The sequence below is a fragment of the Psammomys obesus genome, unplaced genomic scaffold (genome assembly GCF_907164565.1).
Source record: "Psammomys obesus unplaced genomic scaffold, mPsaObe1.curated_primary_1811, whole genome shotgun sequence".
Classification (NCBI taxonomy): Eukaryota; Metazoa; Chordata; class Mammalia; order Rodentia; family Muridae; genus Psammomys; species Psammomys obesus.
In genome coordinates, this window is record NW_026592710.1 from 117966 (window position 1) to 140473 (window position 22508).

Consider the following 22508-nt stretch of genomic DNA (forward strand, 5'->3'; position numbering starts at 1 on the left):
AGTCTCAGTTGACCTCTAGGTCAGACGTTGCTGATGTGGGCCTCCACTGTGGAAAAGGCAGAAGGATTCCTATTCTTGTCTGGGTGCTGCTCGCGCCTGATGTATCTTGGCTTCCTCACTGAAATGGGGTCAGAGACAAGTTGAGTCAGAGATAGGTAAGTTCAGGTCTTTGCCTGCGCTGTTGGCTCTCAGGAGCATAGTGAATAGCCACAGGACACAAAGCCCACGTATGGTGTTTATTCTAACAAGAAAGTGATGCTCCACTTGTACAAAGGCAGTTTCTTCTGATGGAGGCTCCCATGAGCTCACCTATTTCCTATTAGATCCCCAGACCTCACACCTCAGGCCCTGGGCCTGGATCAAAGCCCAGCTATTCCTTAAGACAAAAGCACAAACCATATCTGCATTATACACTACAACGAGTTGGATGGCACTCTCTAAAGACAGGGCCATACCCTGAGCTTTGAAGCCCATGAACATAACCTTTTTTCATTTGAAAAAAGCTCTGTGCAGATGTGATTCTATTAGGATAGGATGTGAGATCATCCTAGATTAATCAGGTGAACTTTGAAACCAATGACTAGTATCCTCTTTACAGAAAAAGAGAGACAAGCCACAGGAGGTATGAGATATTAAGAGCTGGAAGAGACATGAGGGATTCCCCATCCACCAGAACTTGGAATGAATGTCTCTCACCCCCACATCGTAATTTCTGGCTCCAAGAACTATCAAGGGACAGTTTTCTTCAAGAGGCCAGTGTGTGTATTTTGTTGTATGGTACAAGTCACTGACAACACCTGTAAGGTCCTCGGGGACAAGGCTGCTTTGGAGAACTTGAGACAGGTATTAATTGGAACAAGGTATGTCTAATTTCATCAAGGAACTACTTTATCTTCAAAAAGAGAGAAACATTGTCACTGGTTCTCTATTCTAGACCTTTGCACAGTGAAAACAAAGAGATGGGAAAAGAGGTTAAGCATATCCTCTCTGGGACTTGTAGCTATGTAACCATGGGCCAGTCAACCTTTCTGCTCATGGTCTCTTCTATACAGTAGGTTACAACTGCTCAGATAGGCCTGGCAGAAAACAGCTTAAGAACAAACTGTCCTGTTCCTTGCAGCTTTCAAGCAGAGCCAGACATGGCTACAGGAGAAGCAGGGAGTCTAGCCCTATGCCAAGGAAGGGAGATCATATGGAAACCATGTGGGTTGATGAGAAAGAAGAGTAGAGCCTGCTGAGCACTTGTCCTTGTCCCTGTATTATGGGACAGTCTATTTAGAATGTGTGAAGGCAGGTCAGGTCCCAGAGAGGGAACTTTATATCTGGGGATAAACCACAGAATAGGCTTTGAAGATGGCCCACAGTAAAACCCTTCCACCCAATTCCCATAACATGCTGCAGTTTGTACCTGAAGACTGTGGCAGGGGGACCATTGAAGCCTTGAAAAGAAAAGGGCAGAGTGAGATCTGGCTGGCGTGGCACAGGTACACACAACCCTCAGCCCAATTCAGCCTAGTTGGGCAGGTTACTTACTGTTTCACCAGTCTGCAAGACAGGGGCTGGGGAAGAAAAGGCCATGTCATTCTGCTGCTCAGCAGCTGCCTCAGCTCTGAGTGCTGCCCTGAGCACCCTGAGCCTGGACAGCTGCACAGCCACATTTCTTACCTGGGAAATTCTAAGCAGCAGGGCCCAACCTCATATTTTCAGCTACAACAGCACCCAAAGGCACCCTGTGTTGGTGGGTATGGGCACAGCGGAATCCCTGTACCTGCTGGGGACCACCAAGGCCCTGCATAGGGATAGACTTTGGATAGCAGCCCTGAAGCTAGGCAGGTGGAAATTCAGCCACAGGAGAAAGTACCTCTGTTTCTCCTGTAGAAAACCTCAGGAAGCTTACTGGAGCGCTTGAGGTAGAAGAACCCAGCCACACAGAGGATGAGGCCTGTGCTGATGAAGAGTGTCCCCAGGAAGAGGGAAGCTGCCACATGAGGACCCCCTGCAGACAAACCAAAAGCTGCCAGGAGAGCCTGGTGCCCACCACTTCCCAAACATACCTGAGCATTTGCTAGGTGCTAGCCATAGGTCAGAGCAAGGCTGTGCCCTCAGGCTCCTCCACAAGCCCAACACATCTAGCCACAAGATAAGGGACACATTAGCCAGTTTCCTGACCCAGGCTAATTTCAGGCTCTAGAAGTTTCAGGTCCTGGGTTATCTCCATTAGACTGGCTCAGCCGCCTGGAGTAAAAGTCAAGGCCTCCAGCCTTGGCAGCAGGTACTTTTGCTGCATCTCACTTCTGATACATGAAGTCACCTCCTGCTCATCTCATTTGTTTGTGGTCAACACATACTAGGGAGCTGGTGGTTGGCGTAACAGTCTAACTGCCAGCTATAGGAGCTATTTTTCTTACTGAGATGCTGTGGACCTTGATCTATCTCATTGATACTGTGCAAAAGGTATGGTTACGGTCCTATCTATACTAACCCACCCTAAACAACACTGTTCTGTACAACTGGCTTCCACTGTTGAGAACAGAACCTTTTTGGAGTGCAATTTCTGGTTGAAAGGAGGAATGGGTTCTACGACTCCGGGAAAGAACTGAACCCTCTCAGAATAGGCCTCTAAGCTGGGTTGTGGCAGTGCATTCCTTTAATCCCAGTACTCAGGAGGCAGAGGCAGATCGTTAAGTTCCAGGCCAGCCTGGTCTACAGAACTTGTTCCAGGTCAGCCAAAGCTACACAGAGAAACGCTGTTTTGAAAAAACAGAAAGAAGAAGAAAAACAAAACAAAACAAAAACAAAAAAACCAGGACTCCTTCACTGTTGAAGGTTGTGTTCACCTCAGGGCATTGTGTCCCTAAAGTGACTCAGTTACCTCAGAAAAGGCAGTCTGTACTGGAGCTCAGACCAGCTCCCTGACATATGGGGTTCCTCTGCCTTGGACATACTCTCTCTGGCAGCACCAGGCCCAGTCCCCTCTCCTGTTTGCCTGGCCACACTGCTACCACAGACATATTCCTCCATCCTTTACTCCCCAGGCCTTCATTTAAGGTGGGCTTAAAGGTTCTGGAGATATGAACATCAGATGATAGGGCCTGTCCCTTCCTTGAAAACAGATCAGGACATATGGCCTGTGTGTTCGCAGTCTCATCAGAGGCCTATATCTTACAACAGCCAGCTGGGATGGGGCAATGAGGGCCAGAGTGGACATGGAGTGAGGCAAAGGCTAAGCATACTTAGGTAGTAGTGAGGGCTGTTATTAACTAAGGCTCTTTGGAGACCATGAAGTATCTTACTCACATGCCATCCCCACACATGCCCATACCCAAGCCAAATGACCCCAGCCCCAGGGGATACTGGACTCTCTACAGACCTTTTCCTTGACCAGAGTTCCTAGAAGAAAATATTTAACTTCAGGACAGACACTGGTACCAGTACCAACTCTAATGATGTGCCCCAGCCCCAGGTCCCAGGCACAGGCACAGGCACAGTTCTGGACTTAGGAGCTAAGAGACTTACCAAAATGTGGCTGTCCAGGTGTCCCTGTGCTTCTGTTCATGGGAAACTGCATGCCCCGACCAGTGACTGTGGGAGAGCAGAACTGAGGGGAGGCCTGGGCCATGCCTGAGACCCTACTGAGGCCTCCACATATGTCCTAAAGGGACATCTTAGTTAGAGATGAGAAAGCGAGGAGCAGTTCTCACCCACAGCTGTCCTCAGTGAACAGACACGCAGAGAGGAATCCAAGGGACTGCTCACTGACAGACAATACAGCTGGGCAAGGTGAGTGTTGTCCTTGCCGTTGGAGTGGACAAGTACAGTGGTTCCCTTGATTTCTCCCCAAATTGGACATAAGGACCCCTGTGAAGTATAAGGGAACTGGGCAAGAGAGCTTGAAAAAACATACGACTTCTGCACTCAGAGCCATTGTATGTTGGGAGGGTCCCATTCCAGCATCGGACACAGCTAGCACTCCCATCTGCATTCCAGTGCCTGTAGCAACCTGTACCAGAAGACAGGGTTTTTCAGCCAAAGTAAGTCAAGGTGCTCTGTCTTCTGCAAGCTTTTCTGTATTGTGAATTGGTAATTTTCTTTTTTTTTTCTTTTTTAATCTTAACATGATTTTTGTCTTGGGGAAAAACATGTTATATACACTCAACATTATGTACATAGAAACATATTTTGGATTTCATGATATACCTTACTGTTGCCTGGACCTCTGATTTCACTCTTTTCTCTGTGTCTGGCACATACCTTTTTCCTTTATTTGCTTCTTTCCATTACTGTTTTTAAAGCTTAAAGTTACAGATTTTTTTCATAATTTACAAGGAATATTTGAAATAAGAATTGTTACAGAAAATTTGGATTACAAGGGTTTTATCCCTGCACCAGTTCCATGGCACATCAATAGTCAAGATTAGTTAATTGACAGTTATCTCATTTTTTAAATTTCTTTTTCTTTCTTTTTTTTTTTAATTTTAATTTTTCTTTTTAGTTACAATTTGTTAATTCTGTGTCCCAGCTGTATCCCGCTCCCTCATTCCCTCCCCCTCCCCAACTCCCTCCCTGGTCTCCTCCCTGCCCCTTTCCAAGTCTACTGTTAGGGGAGGACCTCCTCCCCTTTCATTTGACCCTGTTTTATCAGGTGTCTTCAAGGCTGGCTGCAAAGTCCTCCTCTGTGGCCTAACAGACTGCTCCTCCCCTGGGGGGCGGGGGAGGTCAAAGAGCCTGCCCTTGAGATCCTGTTAGAAATAGTCCTTGTTCCCCTTACTTTGGAAGTGAATTGGTAATTTTCAACTCAAGAACCCTAACATGCTGTGGAAGTCTGTAGGGCATAGGCTCCAATTCCAGAAAAAGAAGTAAACTCAAGAGGAAGCATAGCACTCTCAACCAAGTTCCCGTGGATGCCTGTCACTAAGGCAGTCATTTTACTGGATGCCTCAGGAGACTATTCCAACCTAAAATTAATAGGTACTATGTGAAGGTCTAGACTATGTACCAGAATCACTTCCTCCAGGATACAAGGTCATAAGTATAGCAGTGTACTCTCACTTGGGCCTCTACATGGGGGGAGGTGCTCATAGGTTTGTCTGTTGTCCCTGTGCCATTTCCTAGCGTTTCTATAGCAGGATCAAGGCAAATTTCTATCCCAGATTGGTACTGACCAAAGACACATCTACATACTTGGGGTAACCCAGCCTATACTGGCAGTGAATAGTTTCCCCTCTGGTCAGGGCATACCTGTACTTCTAACATCCCCAACACAGAAGAAAAGCAAACATGTTATATATATATGTTGACTGGGTACTAGACGCCAAATATTGGGCAGTATGTAGAGCTAAACCATGGGTCACTGAACCTTAATAATCAATGGTTTTTAATGTCTGATTTGAACAGGGTTGAGGTAAGACGGAAACTTTTCTGTGGTGGCAGAGATAGTACCAACAGCAATGGATAAATGGTCTAAGAGGGCCAGCATTCTAGCTCTGCCAATGCTGTGGGCAAACGACCACACAGGAACAAAGTCCAACTTCGCAGTTCTACTTCAGTGGAAGAATACTGCTCAAACAGGAATCATAAAATGAGGAATGACTCCTACAGTGGCCCAATTTTTCCCCTCTTATCAGTTCAAGGCATGAGTAGATCTCATTGGAGGTATGGGTGTCTACGAAAAGCAAGACCAAGGAACGTGGAGTCCTCAGTACAAAACCTAACACAAAGATTCTGAACAGGCAGTGCTTGCCTTCATCCAGCCCTTGGGAGACAAAGACAGTTTGTAGCCCCAAGGGATGCAAGGTCCCAGGTATTTCCATTAATATGAAGAAACCTAGGAAAGGTCAGCTGCCAGAACTTTAGATTAGAGGGCTGATGACAGCCCTCTGGCATCACCAGATTTTCTCTGCCCACCAAAGAAAAATGTCCTTTTCCCTTTGTCACCACACTCAACCTTGACCCCTGCCCCACTTCCAGCCTCAACATCTTGTCCATGTCCTCTTCCCATAGTACCCGACCGATGTTTTGGGCCACTTGCTTCTCTTAACAATCCCTCTGGGTTTGTGTCATCTCTTTCCCACAAAGACTTCTTGCCTCAAGACAGGCCAAAATAGTGAATGGTCCTGATATTTCACTTTGGTCTTCCTCTCCTGGATGCCCCTCACCAGCTGGACTTCTCTCACCAGCCCTGACCTCTGTCAGCTGCTTTCAGAAAGTCCTATCTTCATAGCCTCCTAGAACCTTTTGTGGATCAGGGACCTCACCTTTGGTATGCTGACACTGAGGCTGGATTGTCCTCTGTGGTAGAGTCATCTAGTGCATTGAGGCTAGTCAACAGCACCCTGGCCTCCACCTCCAGGTGCTAGACCTTCTCAAATCATTTAGCACCAGTTGTGATGACCAAAAATGCTTCCAGACATTGTTGGATATTCCAAGGTCAAGATACCGCAAGAGGTTCTGGAGAGATGACTCAGTAGTTAAGCACACCTGCTATTCTTTTTTTTTTTTCTTGTCTGTTTGTTTTTTTAATGTATTAGTGTGAAGGTGTCAGATTCCTTGGAATTGGCATTACAGACAGTTGTGAGCTGCCATGTGGGTGCTGGGAATTGAACCAGGTCCTTCAGAAGAACAGGCAGTCCTCTTAACCACCAAACCATCTCTCCAGCCTCCACATTTACTATTCTTAACGAAGACCTGGGTTTGGTTCCCAGCACCCACATGTAGGCTCACAGTCGTCCATAACTCTAATTCTAGAGAATCTTGTACCCTCTTCTGCATTCTGAGGGTACCAGGTATGCATGTGGTACACATACATACATACATACATACATACATACATACACATATACATATATGCACCATCTATATAAATACACAGGCAAACACTCACACATAATATAAAAATAAATCTTTTAAAAGATACTTTAAAAGCTGCTGAGTTCCTGGAAGCACTATCCTGGCTTAGTCTCTTTCTGAGCCCCATGCCCCCTCCTCCTCTGAACCTTCTCCTTCCTGTGCCTCAGCTCTTCACAGAATATGTCCTCCAAAGCGTCCTTGCATGGACTAGACAAGGGTATGGATAGGCTGCTTAGAAAGGAAGCCCAGGTAGGCCTCCTTTGCACAATGGCACAGTCTGCGCTATCCCAAGTTCCACCATTCTCTCAACTATATTGCCACTGAGGAGTAAAAGACATCTAGGGAGGCTGGCGGGGTGACTGGTCTGCTATGTACTTCTAACAGTGACGCTTACCTGGGCCACACAGACCTGTGCTTGGGCAGGTAGTATTGAAGTCTACCACATCCATACAACACTCAAGTTGCTGGGCCTGGAGGAGAGATATCAGTGAGATAGGTGGGAAGTGCCTAGCTCATGAAGCACAGCATTGGTCATAACAGGGCCTTATCTTTCTCATCACCCACAACTTTCAAATTCTCTAGGGTCAAGTGACATCCCTTCAACAAGTGAGTATTCCCACTCCACTCCTACTGCAGCCCATGTTGGCAGAGCACTGGGAAAATTCTAGCCCTAGACAGAGAGATCAAAACTGGGAGTTACTGATACAAACTGGGGCTATCTACCTATCCATCTGGATTAGATTCCTGTCACATCACTTGAATCACTACCCAACAGGTCCTTCTCCCACTGGTTCTGGGTCTAAGCTGCAAAGTCTGTGGCCAGTAAACATTTGATGAGTGAGTAAGCCACCAAGTTACAAGGCTAGAATCTGACCAGGTGTGTCCAACACTAGCTACCTAGTCCCTCAAATGCCAGGAAGGGTAAGAACTAATAAACTTACATGAACTGGCCTGGGGCCTAGGCCTTGGACAGTATGGCATGGTGTGGCACAGAACAAACTGCCCTAAAATTGAATACTTAGACTCTGGAGAGAGCCCAAAAGGAGTCTTTGACTATCTCTTGCCTGTTACCTGCGAGGACAGGGACAGGCTAAGGCCCTCATGGAGCAGTGCCCTCCCTGTATTGAAAGGGCAAGTCCTTGTCTCTGAAGTTACAGGAACAAGAATCTGAACAGCAGCCTGATTAGGTCTCTAATTAATGACCATCAGATTATACCCTCTGTCCAATCACACTTTTTTAGAAACACCCCTCTTCCCTAAACCCAATATAAATAAATATACATGTGTCCCTATTTCTTTGTGCATCCTAGGTAAACAAATTCTCGAGAAATGTAAAACTTATATTTAGTTTGTCTTTTCCCTATTCTTAATTTCTAAATTTTATTTATTATTATTATTTTTGTTTTATTGTGAGGCACAGTTTCATCATGTAGCTTTGGCTGGCCTGGAACTCACTGTGTAGGCCGCCACCTGTCTCTGCCTACCAAGTCCTAGGATCAAAGGCATGTGCCATGATACTCAGATTTTTTTATTTATTATTATTGTGTGTATATGAGTATGGGTATGTACACAGAAGTCAAAGGACAACTTTTTTTTTTTTTTTTTCCAAGCCTTGGCTGTCTTGGACTCACTTTGTAGACCAGGCTGGCCTCAAACTCACAGACATCTGCCTGCTTCTGCCTCCCTGAATGCTAGAATTACAGGCTTTCGCCACCACGTCCAGCTTCAGAGGACAACTTTTGGGAGTCCTTCAACTGTGGGTTCCAGGGACCAAACACGGGGCCATCAAGCTTGGCAGTATGTGTCCCTCACCTGCTGAGCTATCTTGTTGACCCTGTTTATTTGTGTTTTTAAGACATGGCTCTATGGCTGGGATATAAAGTAAATAACCTGTGATTAATATAAAAAAATTAATAAAAAAAAAAAAAAAAAAAAACAACACATGGCTCCAGCCAGGTGGTTGTACATACCTTTAAATCCCAGTACTCTGGAACTCTGAGTTTGAGGCTAACCTGGTTTATTATAGTTTGAGGCTAGCCTGATCTATAGAGCAACCTCCACTCCAGGTCAGACAGAAAAACCCTATCTCAAAAAAAAGAAAAAGAAAGAAAAAAAGAAAAAGGACAAGGATCCATTGTATAACTCAGTCCTACTGTCTCAGCCTCCCGAGGGAAAAGGCTACATGTTTGTATGACCATGCCTGGTAATTCTGTTTTTTTATGATCTAAGCTTGGTTAATAGTAAGGAGTGTCTAAAGGGTAACAGGGACACAGGGGAGTATCCACAGCACCATGGGAAGAATCAAGGCCCTGTACACAAGCCATCCTTCTCATTATCCTTGGCCAAGTCAGTAAGGGATTCTCTATACCATTACCCCCAAATAATGAGGCCCCATCCTGCTTGGCTTGGAGAGCAGAGTAATGGCACCTCCATTTGATATAGCAAAGCTCAGCCTACTGGAGTGTCATGGGCTATGTTCAACTACTTCTGGTGGGAACTAGTATGTTTGACCATGTGTGCCTACCAGTCATTAGCTCTCCAAAGTAAGCAACAACTGAGGCAGCACTGGAGAGTGGTTCTGCAGGGATTCTAGGTCAGCTATAGCAAAAAGTAGGTCTGGCAAAGAAACTTCTAGAAAGCAGAACAAAGCAGGTGATAGGTACAGTTCAGACACCTCCAATCCTAGCAGTAGACTCCAAGGGGATTCTATCAGGTTAGACTAACATCAGTAGACCTTAAGTTCAAAGACTGAGATTTTTATGGGGTAAAGATCCATTGTCTTTGAGGGGGCTTCAACTTGTCACTGGGCACAGGATTACCCACCTTGCTTTCTGTAGACTTGCTCAGACCTCCCATCAGAAGACCAGCCAAAAGCATGAGATACTGCATTGCCATGCTGGGGAGCTGACAGGGAGATCTGCAAGACAGAAAAGTGTGCATGGAGAAGGTACTGGTAAGGGTGGGTGGGGCTGAGAGAGGCATAACTGGGAGGGTAGGGATCAAGGGAGGGAGGGCAGGGCTTTAATGGAAAGGGTGGGGCAATGTTTCAGGGAAGCAATGATGTAGTCAAAGCACCCTTACCTGTCCCTCCAGGATGAGAGCTACAGATATAGGCTCCTCACCGGGGGATCAGTTGTCAGAAGAGACAGGACTGTGGGGACCTCAGAGACCTGACCACTGCACACCTTAGTTTTAGGGCTCAAAACTCAGGAATCAAGACAAGTGGGCAAAGCCTTGATTGAGAGGGATGACCTTGTGCTCCTGCCAAAAACATCATGTTGTCAGGATTCTGAAAGCAAGACCACTGTACCTCTAATTTTCCAGGATGCACACACACACTTGTCCTAGTAAGGCCCCTAATCACATCTTAAGCACTACTAACAAGATTTGACAGGGGCTGGAGAGATGGCTCAGTGGTTAAGAACATTCGCTGTTCTTTCAAAGGTACTGAGTTCAATTCCCAGCAACCACATGGTGGCTCATAACCATCTATAGTAAGATCTAGTGTGCAGGCAGAATGTTGTATAAATAATAAATAAATCTTAAAAAAAAAAAAAAAAAGATTTGGTTTCCTTGTGGGTAGCTAGAAGGTAGGAGTGGACATGGGTTCACTGGGAATTCTCAGTGATACAGTGTTTATGAACTTGGGAAAACAAGAGCATGTAAAACCATGGTCCACAGTAATACCCAAGCTTATAAATGTATAGTAACAATCACGGTGGCACACACCTTTAATCCAAGCATTTAGGAGAAAGAGGCAGTTGAATCTCTGGGTTCCAGGGCAGACTCAGTCTAGTCTACAGAGTGAGTTAGTTCTAGGCCATCTAGAGCTACACAGAAAAACCTTGTCTTGAAAACAAAACAAAAAAAATATTTTTTAACATACATGGTGTTTGTCCTCATATATGTCTGTGTACCATGAGCATGCCTGGCACCTGCAGAGACCAGAAAAGAATCAGATCTACTGGAACTAGAGTTATAGACTGTAACAATTACAGAAGCAAGCTGCCATGTGAATAGAACATGGTCCTCTCAAAGAGCAGCCAATGCTCTTAACTGCTGAGCCATCTCTCCATCTCGCTCATGTTGTGATTTATACATGGCTAGGGACAAAACCCAAGGCTTTGTGAATCCTAGGTAAACACATGAACTATGTCCACATCCCTTTTAATTTTTTTCAAAGATTATTTTATTTTACATGAATGTTTTAACTATATCACATGTGTGCTTGCTTGGTGCCTACAGAGGCTAGAAGAGGGCATCAGATCCATGGAATTGGAGTTGTAGATAATTATGAGCTGGCATGTGGTTGCTAGAGACCCAGCTTGGGTCCTTTGCAAAAATAAGTGTTCTTAACCACTAACTAAGAACACTATAACTATAGTGTTGACTATAGAGATGACTTAGTCATCTCCCTTTTACAACAAACTTACGTTAACTCACAAGATGGTACTTAAAAATCAATCAGTCCAAGATAAGATTTGAGGAATATTTTTTACCATAAAGGTTATCTCTTAAAACACAAAAAAGTTGGCTGGCAGTGGTGGCACACACCTTTAATCCCAGCACTGGGGAGACAGAGACAGGTAGATCTCTGTGTGTTTAAGGCTATCCTGGTCTACAGAGCAAGCTCCAGGACAGCCAAGGCTACACAGAGAAAACAAACAAACAAACAACAATAAAGAATTAATTTGGTGGGGAGATCTCTGTGAGTTTAAAGACAGTTTGGTCTACCTAGTGAGTTCCAAGCCAGAGTGAAACCCTATCTCAAAGAACAAAACCAGGCGGGATGGCTGAGTGGTTAAAAACACTGGCTGCATTTCCAGGGGATCTGAGTTCAATTCTTATCACCGACATAACAGCTGTCTGTAACTCCAATTCCATGGGGGTAAGGCCTGTGAGGGCACTGCATGAATGTGGTACACAGACATGCAGGAAGGCAAAAGACCCAAACCCACAAATAAAGTTACCTCTTAAGAGACTAAGGATGTAGCTCAGTTGATAACGTACTTGTGCAGCATGAACAAAGCCTAAGTTTTATCTCCATTATAATATAACTTGGTGTGGTGGTGCACACCTGTAATCCTGTAATCCAAACACTTGGGAACTGAAGGCAAGAGGATCAAAAGTAGTATGGCTACATAGTAAATTCAAGACCAACCCAAGACACCATGAGATCCTGTCGCAAATAATAATAATAATAATAATAATAATAATAATAATAATAATAAACATGTTAAAACAACAATAATAATATGTTACCTCTATTAAGATTTTTTACTTAGCAGAGGCCATTGCAGCATTGAAGTAGCAGAGAAGCTGGGTATCTCCAGTTCTGGAACAATAGTAGTCTGAGCTTTGGTAGAAGAACTCTGAGAGAACACAGAGAAGTTTCAGTTTGAGGCTAAAAATAAGGAACTATATACTCTCTGACTTAGAGCAGTGGGAAGCCCCAGTTGAGGACCAAGGGGAAGGATATGTGGCTCCACATGATCCATGGGGGTTCAGGATGACATAGCTCCAGTTCTATCAGCAGGGGAAACAGGAATCTACTGTAATTCACTTTATACTGGTTTAAGCCAGGATGTCAGGAAAATAACCACACTGCAAGGGAAAGAGGTGGTGCACAGGCCTGCAGGAGTTACCTGGAAAGCCTTATCCACAGCCTTTCTAGCACTCGTTAATACATGCTTTTTTTCTTTGTTTCAGTAACGCATGCAGAATTTCAAAACACATTCTGTCCTTGATTTAACTCTTCCATCTAAAGTGTGAGATCTTCTTAGAAATATATTCATATCATAGTGTGGTCACTCCTCAACTATAGGATGTAATCAAATTTCAACTTTTCTGTGAATTTTCTGCTCACCAATGAACATAATTCTCTACCCTGTAAGAAAAGTCCCAGATGTTAAACAGACCCTTCTGCTCACTCTAAGAAGAGCAATCCTTAGGCCCAGGTCAAGTTAAAAAAGTCCAACATTTCAATCAACACTGTCTTATGTTACTTGCCAAATTTACTGAAGCATAATTTCCACACAATAAACCATATCCACTCAAAATATGTTAAGTCAGGGAGTTCTGGAAAACTGCGTACCTTTGAGGCCACCACTACTGCACCAAAAAAAAAAAAAAAAAGATAGCAGTATTGGAGCCTTCTATGGGTCCCTTCCTCAACCTACAGCCCCAGGAAACCAAGCTGACCTTGCCTACTGCAAAGCAATCTATAATTTCATATAATTAGAAAATATAACAAATGGTTCCTGTCATTCAGTACCAAGAATCTTTAGATGTGGTGTTATGTGTATTTTGTTCATTACTATGTCATTGTTATGTGACTGTACCTCATTTCCTTTACCTATCACCTGCTGACAGTTTCCTGAATTGATTCTACTATTTTGGAAATCATAGGTCCTTGAGCACACACTCTGTGAACTTGTATTTCTATTTCTCATTGGCAAATTTGTACTGAATCAGAGAGGAATGTTTAACTTGTCAAACATTTTTTTTATATAGTGTACCTTTTCACTTTCCTATCAGCAGAGTAGAAGGGCTCAAAGGCTTTGCAACCTCACCAATATCTGGTGGGCACATAGTGGTATCTTGTCATCAGCATTTCCCTGACCAGTAATGGTTGGCATCTTTTCGTGTCATTAGTCACATGTATATCTGTTTTGTTTTGTTGTTAGTTTTTTCAAGACAAGTTTTCTGTGTGTATCCTTGGCTGTCCTGGACTTGCTTTGTAAACCAGGCTGGCCTTGAACCCACGGAGATCTGCCTGCCCACTCCTGTGCTGGGACCATAAGAGTGCATCACCATACCTGGATCATATGTATGTCTTATTGAAGTGCCTTTTCACATCTTTTAAGTGTTTTAATTAGATTGTCTCCCAACTAGTTAGATATAGCAGTTAACACGTACTTATTCACTTAGTGTGGCTGTTTATGTGCACATAAGTATGCACACACATGCCATGAAACACATGCTACAGCATATATGTGGAGGTCAGAGAATAGTTCTTTCACCATGTGTGTTCAGAGATCAAACTCAGGTTGTCAGGCTTGGCTGTAAAACCCTTTATCCACTAAGCCATTTCACGGGTTCAATAGTTCTGTGTATAATTTGTAAAAATCTGATTATTTGTTTATGTGTATATATGCATACCTGCTATGGCATGCATGAGGTCAGAAGAGAACATGTGATTCGGTTCTTTTCTTTCACTATGTGGGTCCTGGGAACTAAACTCAGTTTTGTGCCTTAAGCTGCTGAGCCATCTCACTGATAGCCTATATATTCTTTTCTGTTATATGTGGCATTCCCACATATTTAGAAGTGTGTGTAGGCCAGAAGTCAACATTGTCTTTAATCACTTTCCACCTTATTTTGGTGTTTTGTGTGGTACCTGTATATATAGTTTCACTCTCTCATAGATACATGTGGTGCTCAGAGACGGATGGTAGGTGTCTTCCTCTATCGCTCTCCACCATTTGTTTTGTAGACAGGGTCTCTCTTTGTATGCACTGGCTGTCCTGGAGCTAGCTATGTAGATCAGCTGGCCTTAAACTCACAGAGATCCTTCTGCCTGTTTCTCAGATGCTTGAATTAAAGGCGCATCACCATGCTCAGCTTTCCATGGTATTTTTTGAGACAGGAACTTTCACTGAACCTGGACCTCATCACTTTTGCTGGATAGCCAACATGCCCCAGGAATCTGCCAGTTTCCCCTCTATCCACTCAAACTGGGATATAAAGATGCACCTCCCAACACCTGGTTTTTACATAGGGGCTGGGAATCTGAACTCAGGTTCTCAAGCTTACACATTCATTTTACCCTCTAAATCATCTACCCAATCTTTGATTGAACCTGGAGTTCACTGACTCAGCTAAGCTGACTAGTCAATGAGCTCAAACATTCACCTGCCTCCATTCCTCGTATTTATGTGGGTACAGATCTTCCTGCTTGCTCTGAAGGCACTTAAAAAAATTTATTTATTATTTACATAGCATTCTGCCTGCACACCAGATCTCACTATAGATGGTTATAAGCCACCATTTGGTTACTGGGAATCGAACTCAGAACCTTTAGAAAGAACAGCAAGTGTTCTTAACCTCTGAACCATCTCTCTAGACCCTCTGCAGGCACTTTTAACTGAACTATCTCCCCAGAACCTTTTTATTTTTTGAATTAGGATCTCATTATGAAGTTCAAGCTTGCCTGGAACGCACTTTGTCACTATGTAGACCAGGCTGCCCCTTCAACATCAACTCCTGCCTCTGTCTCCCAAGTGCTAGAGTTACAAGCATGTGCTTACAGATCACACTTAGCACTGTGTGTATATATGTGTGTGGTCTTATCTATTTTAGGCTGGCCTCAAACTCTCTATGTAGCAGATGATGACTTTCAAATGCAATTTCTTTTGAGATTGATTCTCATCATTAGGTAGTTTAAAAAGGCCTAGTAGCCTTGGAGGTCACTGAAGACAGATCTCTCCCTCATAGTTGGTTGGGCCTCCCATTTCTCTGGTAACACTAAACTGGAAAATATCCTAACTGTCCCCTCTCAGGAATCCAGGTCAAAAGAATGGAATCCATCTGGTCTTGGGTAGCGATATAACATACTGACATGTGCCAAAGAATAAAGTGTTACATACTACAGTATTCTCCCTTAAAACAAAATAGAGGCCAGGCATAGTAGCATACACCTTTAATCCCAGCACTTTGGAGGCAGAGGCAGGATGATCTCTATGAATTCAAGGCCAGTCTGGTTACACAGTGAGATCCTGCCTCAACAAATATAGATAAAAAAGTAAATAAAGTAATTTATCTGGTGGTTGAAGAACTAAAAATGTGTGCTCAGTCCTAAACAGGACATCTATTTCAACCCTATTGTCCCCAAGGCTCAGGGAAGATTGTGGGAAAGGGGAAAGAAAGAATTTAAAGGCCCAGTGCAGTGTAATCCTGTAATCCCAGCACTCCTGTAATCAGGGAGACAGAGGCAGGCAGGTCACTGTGAGTTCATGGCCAGCCTGGTCTACATAGTCCAGGACATCCAAGGCTACATAGAGAAACCTTGTCTGGAAAAACAAAAATAAACAAACAAACAAACAAAGCCAGAGGATGGAGACTAATGTATACTGCTGGGCACACATGAACTCACTGAAGCCATAGCTACTGTGCAAGATCAAGCAAACAAGAACAGTTAACATTCCAACACACAGCATTAATAGAACTCAATGGGTTACAATAAAAAAATATAGAAATAAAGAAACTATGGGGGGGGGGGTGCTTTTGATCCTAGCCTAGTCTAAAGAGTGAATTCCAGACCAGCCAGGACTACAGAGAAATTCTGTCTCAAAAAACTGGAGGGGAGGGGGAGAGGAGAGGGGAAAGGGAGGGGAAAGGAAAGGAAGAGGAAGTAAGGAAAGAGAGAGAGACAGAAAGGGGAGGAAGGGGGAACTATCTACACAATCCAGATCTGTAGTTTCTTCTACAAGCTTCTAAACTTAAAAACGGACTCATATTATTGTGTAGCTCTTAACATAATTATCAAGTGCACCTATCATCAAACTATGTGAGCTGGCATGGCCTTCTTGCAGGATTTATGGTAAAGGAGAAGCAGGGGCTGCACAGTCAGAGCCCAAAATATGAGATGGTCCAGATTCAACCCCTCCCCCCGACTCTTATCCCCCTCACCCCGACCCCACACACACCAACAACAAATTAAAAAATGTAAAAAAAAAAAACAAAAACAAAAACCAACCATACAAAAAACACACAGAGATAAAAAGACCTTAGTTCTGCCTTCTCTATACACTATAAAAATACTAAGAAAACCCAACAAAATTATGAGCCAATAGAATCAGGATGTTAGCAAGTTTAAGGCTGGCAGGGCTACATGGCCAGACCCTGTCTCAAAACAACAAAAACAAAACCCTAGGCCAACTTCGATACCTTTAAATTTAATAGGCCGACTGAGAAGAGAATTCAGTAAGAACAGAGTTGTGGGAAGAAATTGCAAAGGCCAAAAGCCGAAATACGGTAGGAAATGTTACACGCTGATAAAGCGATTCGCACAGCAAAGTCCTCAAGACCATATGCTGTGGCCGAACCTCGACCACTTCATGATACCAACAGACCAACGGAAGTCCAGCAGCTCCCACGTCCTGCTCTGCTCCAACGCACCTCAGCTGGCAGTCCATTTTTCCCTTTCAAACTCCCCTCCCTCCATCTGTCCATTCGCGCAACCACCATGCTCCGCTCCCGGCTCCAACCGTACCGCCACATCGCTGACAAAATGACAGCCAGACAAGGCGGGCAATGCCCCGCTAGGCATTAGGCCGGTCCTGGAGTCTACTTGGAGCCTTACAGCTTAGCTGCAGAAGCCACCTCCGTCAACGCAGGGCCCTCACCACACACCAGGCGGGTTCCTCTTTCGTACCGGCCGCCTAGCGAACGCCCTGCGAGCGCCCCCTGGGACTTGTAGTCTCTGGTCCAGCCCCGCTCGTGTCGGCGGGTGCTGCTTTGAACAAAAAAACTACAACTCCTAACGACCCCCTCACCCAAGTGCGTTTGTCCGGGATTCGCTCCGTGAAGCTCGTTTGTACTCGGCGCACTGCTTGGGAAATGTAGTCCAAAATGACTTGAACCTAGGGAGGGGAAGGGAAAAGGAGGAAGTGAAAAGACTACATTCTCCAATATTCCTAGCGGCGACCATTCATCTTAGTCTTTGTTAGGAGGCCGGCCACAGTCGGTCTCTTGGAAGGTCGCCAGTAGAGCAACTTGAAGGAGCTCAGATCTGCCAATCAAGGCCACGGTGACCTTTGAGATTATTTAACTGGCCCTAGTTTGTGATTGAGATGGGGCAGATACATTTCAAACTCACTCAAAACGTATGGTTTAATTGGCTGACCCCATTTCAAAGTGAACACTTAAAAGTTCAAACTAAGCCTTTTATAAAAATCTGGGCTTTCTAATTTTTCTGTGGTGTCTCTGAAGTGGTGCTGAACCACTAGGCAGTACCTGGAGAGGGCATGAGAGTATATACCACAGTTGCTTTTGAATAAAGTTTAGAGAGCGTCAGGGTTTGTTTTGTATCGGGACTGGTTATTCACCCCGGCCTCCAGTGCATTGTCACTGCCAAGCGCCAGCTCTCCACTCTTCCTAGAAACTGACATGACCTCACTTCCCAGATACTGACATCACCTCAGTTTCTCTGATCTGGTAGAGCAGGTCAGACAACTCAGCATTCTTTGGGCCACCACGATTTACTTTTCCTTGAAACTCCTCTAAGGTTCAGCGGCTCTAAGAATTCAGAGTTAGAGGTGCGGGCCTTTTTAGCCAGCTGCAGTGACTACAGTGGCACAGGGTGATGGGACCGTGGTAAAATGGGCTCAAGTCTTTCTAAATAAAAAGCATTAAGATAGGTAGAATTTCTGCTTGTGGTGTTTTGGACTTCCTCTGGGCTACCTCAGAACCTCTAGTATTTCTGGCAAATATTTGGAGAGGGAGTTATGTGTGTATGCGCCCCAGAGACTTGGCATCCGTTGAGCAATGGCTAAGCAGTGGGGATGAGGGAGAAGAAACATACTAATGCACCTACTCCCACAGCTCCCCCATTCCTTCACCCTGGGATGATTTGATTGGCTAGCTCCTTCAAGGAGAACACTCAGAAAGCTAAAGCTTCATAGCCGGAAGTGGAGGCACACACCTTTAATCCCAGCAGTCAGGGAGGCAGAGATAGGTAGATGAATGAGTTTTGAGGCCAGCCTGGTCTATAAAGCCAGGCCAGGTCAGCCAGGGCTACACAGAGAAACCCTGTCTCGGAAAAAAAATAAAAATAAAAATAAAACAGAAAACAAATAAACAAAACCCCCCCAAAGCTTAAGGTTTTTGTAAAATCTAGGCTTTCTACAATATCCTGAGTGTCTGCTTGGAGATTTGAACTCTCAGTGGCTCAATTTTCCCAGCTGACCACTATTGGCCATCCAGAGTGAGTCCTATGATTGACTTATAGATGCGCAGTATTTTTGTCCCAGTTTTAATTATCAGAAGTTTTCTATGAAAATAGATCTCTGGTCTTAGAAAAGGAGATAGACCTTTTGCAGAACTGCTCCATGACCTGCTGCCAGGGCCCTCCCCAAACTGTGGACAGTGTTGGGTTGATTGCACTATTTTGCCTCATCAAGATTTTCTCAAGTAACTAAAAACTAAACTACATCATTTTCTTCAAGCTCCTCCAACACAAGAACATGTCTTAGGCCTTCTAGATTTGGTAGCTAAAGACCAATGCTGCCTGTGTAGCAACTAAAGAGTTAATGCTATCCTGTGTAACAGCCAAAGATCCACTATATCTGCCCCCATCAAAACTACCAAGACCACACAAGCCTAGGGCAACTGTCCAGTAGGTAAGTAGCCAGTAAGTCTCTTGTCATTTTAACTGATACAGAGGTCATTTGGATTATACTTCCTGCTATAATTTCCCCTTCTTAGATCTCTGAAGGTATTGATAATTAACTGTGGCAGCAGCTGTCAGTTTTGTAATAGCAGGCACCTCACTCCTCCCCTCAAGCTGCAGCTGCCTGGTCAGTTCATTTCATACCTAAAATCAGGCCTCACTTTTCTAGAGCTACTAGGTCTCCTGCTGAGAACCACAGACACAGTTTATCTTGCTGGCAGACTACACACTAAAAGATACACTCACAAATCAGGTTTCAATGTAACTTTTTACTATTCCTTTAGGAACTTTGCTTTGCAGTGAATCTTCTCAGTAATTAACCATCTGTGTCCCATGGTAAATGATTGAATGAAAAGAAAAGGTTTGAAGTTTATGCTAATTGTGAAGGTCTAAGAAAGTAATTTAAAATATGTAAATAAAAACAATAAAGGTCTGAGGAGCTGAAAGAGTAGGTAAATTGCAAGGGTCTAAAACGATGATGTAAGGTATGCAAAAGTAAGCTGTAAAGATCTAAGAAACTGATTTAAGGTACGTGAAAAAAAAATCCAGATTTTTTTTTCTTCTCTATGTGTTATAGCTGACAATTAATATTTACTATTGATATATCTTCTGGTAAAGCTGCTGTTAATCCTAAACAGCTGTATAACCAGATTACCACACAGAGACTATGATTTATTTTATTAACCTAGAACACAATGCTGGGCAATAGTTACTCTATCCTAAACCTCCAAGCCCTCATATTTTCCTAACATTTAGATTTACCACATTATACTTGCTTTTAGTGATATATTAGGTCCAGTCCATCTCTCCATGTCTTTCCAAGATCTCTCTCCCTGCCTCCTTTCTCCCAGCTCTGCCTGCCCTTTCTCCTCCCACTCATTTCCTGCCCTCTGGCTCCTTCCCTCTTTCCTGTCCTGTGGCTCCCTCCCATTGTTCAACATTGTAGCTAGTTGCTTTATTTTGGCCTGCTTACACAAAGTTGAGACAGGATGCTTAGAATAAGTATCACAATGCAATATCCCGATTGAAACCAGAGAGTTGGGGGGAGAAATCAGCATTTGAATAAACAAGGGTAAGGTGTATACATTTTAAAAGAACATTATACCAACATCTACGTTATTGTTATATTAAGACTTCAAAAGTTCACAGTTTTAACATTAATTAGTGAAGTTCTGATAAGCTATTAATCTAACTCTGGTAAAACACTGACTACTCCAATCATAGTCACAAGCTCAAGATTTTAAATGTCCTTGGCTATCTTCTAAATTAAAATTGCTTCTCATCCCTGGGTTGAGGTGGTACACACCTTTAATCCCAGAACTTGGGAGGCAGAGGTAGGCAGATCTCTGACTTTGAGGCCAGCCTGGTCTGTAGAATGAGTTCCAGGACAGCCAAGGTGGCACAGAGAAACCCTGTCTCAAAGACAAAACAAAACAAAAAACAAAAATTGTAAGCAACTCAATTAAATACTTTCTTTTATGTTTCCTCATTGTGTCTCTTTACAGCAATAGAAAAATAATAAGACATGTATTATCACAGATTTAGCATGCTCCGCCACAATTCTACCAAAAGGGCATAGGCATACCCTGTCCAAAAGAGATGTGCACCCAGTGTATTTAGTATGTATCCTATGGCAGGATGGGGATGGGGACACATATATATAACACTGGAGTCATCTCTGATGGCATAAGTCTTGGTTCCCACACAGGAGAAGGCAAGCATCAAAACTGATAGGGATAAGTTAGTTTTAGTCAAACTAATGGTAAATCAGTCTCAGTGGTCTGGATAAGGAGTAAGAATGCTATTAGAACCTGGTTAAAGTAAGTTAGATTTGTGTGTATGTTTTAGTGCATTTTGGGCAGGATTAGCACCACGGTATTAGTCTAAAATGAGAAGGGAGAAACAGAAACACAACTACATATAGAGGAGTGAATACAATGAAGGTATTAGAGAAAGTCAAGAGTACATGTGTATGTTGGTATTCATACAGCCATGTTGAGGACACCCAAGCCCTTAGAACCATGGAACAATTGATAAGGCCATTATCTATATGGGACAGGCTCAAAAGAAATAACAAAACCTTTCTTGGGAGTCATATGAGTGTTTATGGGTGATTGATTGATCAGTGGATGCAAAGATTAGCAACTGCAGCTTCTTCCTCAGGAATGTTTGCAGCCTGAAACTACTCGCATATAGAGACCTACTGAGACAATTAAGCCCTCCCTCTGTGCTGAACCAAGTAAACGTGCTGAGGTTCCAGGCTGTGGTGGCACTAGATAACCACCTGGTCCCAACTTCACTATATGTGTGTCTGTCCTGCTCTTCAAATCCTCCCTGCCCTTAGACAAGGTACCAGGACTCAGGCACCCAGGACTTGGTAAATCAATACCAAAGCAAACAAAAGCAGGCTGGAGACAGCACTGGGAGGAAAGCTCAGAGAGACACATCACAGGACACCTATCTTTTTAGTACCAGTTTTAGAGACTGGCCATCTGCTTTCTCTGTTTTTCAACAGGTTTAAACAGCTTCTCTAGGGGATCATTTGTCAGCGAATGCTCTCTTGTCTTAAGCTTACTGTGTTCAGCCTGACTCAGCAATATACAGAGTTGTCTTTGTGATGTCTTGGTGCTTAGCAGAATTGAGTTTCTCTTCTCTGCAGGTGGCATCAGCTTGTCTAACATTTAGCAATGCTATCCTTTTTGTCTCCTATTTCCATGATCCCACTAGGTATCCAGGAAGGTGAAAATCAAAAGGAAGATAATTTGGAAAAGAGGATCAGGACATGTGACTAAATGCTTGTGGTACCAGAAATCCTCAGGGTGTGGCAATCCCCTGAAGGTTCACTGGTATTGGAAAGTTTTATGAGTGCTGCTATTTTGGCTTATGTCATGTAGCACATTAATTTGTAGTGCAAGAAGGTGGTGAAGTCACATGGTTGTTGACATTTTTGTTTGTTTGTTTGTTTGTTTGTTTGTTTTGAGACAGGGTTTCTCTGTGTAGCCTTGGCTGTCCTGGAACTCACTTTGTAGACCAGGCTCTCAAACTCAGAGATCTGCCTGATTCTGCCTCCCAAGTGCTGGTATTAAAGGTGCCACCACTGCCTAGCAGTTGTTGACATTGTGATGCTGCCACAAAGCAAGAAGGTGGGCAAACTATAAAGCTGTCTCTGTCTTGCTGAGGTCACCAGCCAAGATATCACCAAAGCAACATG

At 43.8% G+C, this 22508-nt stretch overlaps 1 protein-coding gene across 3 annotated transcripts; it reads right to left on the reverse strand.

Annotated features, from left to right (window-relative positions):
- Positions 1-16: 16 nt before the first annotated feature.
- Positions 17-17388, reverse strand: CUNH1orf159 (chromosome unknown C1orf159 homolog). Of its 3 annotated transcripts, XM_055615142.1 has the most exons (12): positions 17120-17388; positions 12109-12218; positions 10733-10781; positions 9928-10107; positions 9670-9763; positions 7241-7316; positions 3905-4000; positions 3517-3582; positions 1862-1996; positions 1534-1559; positions 1409-1439; positions 17-118 (listed from the first exon to the last, which is right to left on the reverse strand). In XM_055615142.1, the coding sequence occupies exons 5-12, from the start codon at positions 9739-9741 to the stop codon at positions 21-23; spliced, it is 600 nt and encodes a 199-aa protein (XP_055471117.1). In that variant the 5' UTR covers positions 9742-9763; positions 9928-10107; positions 10733-10781; positions 12109-12218; positions 17120-17388; the 3' UTR covers positions 17-20. The 3 variants fall into 3 exon arrangements, with proteins under 3 accessions (XP_055471117.1, XP_055471118.1, XP_055471119.1); XM_055615143.1 differs by lacking the exon at positions 10733-10781; XM_055615144.1 differs by lacking the exon at positions 3905-4000.
- Between the last annotated feature and the right edge of the window lie 5120 nt (positions 17389-22508).

Excerpts from the sequence above, each read along its gene's own strand:
- CUNH1orf159 (XM_055615143.1), bottom strand. The coding sequence starts at position 9,741 with ATGGCAATGCAGTATCTCATGCTTTTGGCTGGTCTTCTGATGGGAGGT. Across the intron at positions 3,583-3,904 it reads TGGCTCTGAGTGCAGAAGTC|TCACTGGTCGGGGCATGCAG; the intron begins GTATGTTTTTTC and ends GCTCTCCCACAG. Across the intron at positions 1,440-1,533 it reads TCTTGCAGACTGGTGAAACA|GCTTCAATGGTCCCCCTGCC; the intron begins GTAAGTAACCTG and ends TTTCTTTTCAAG.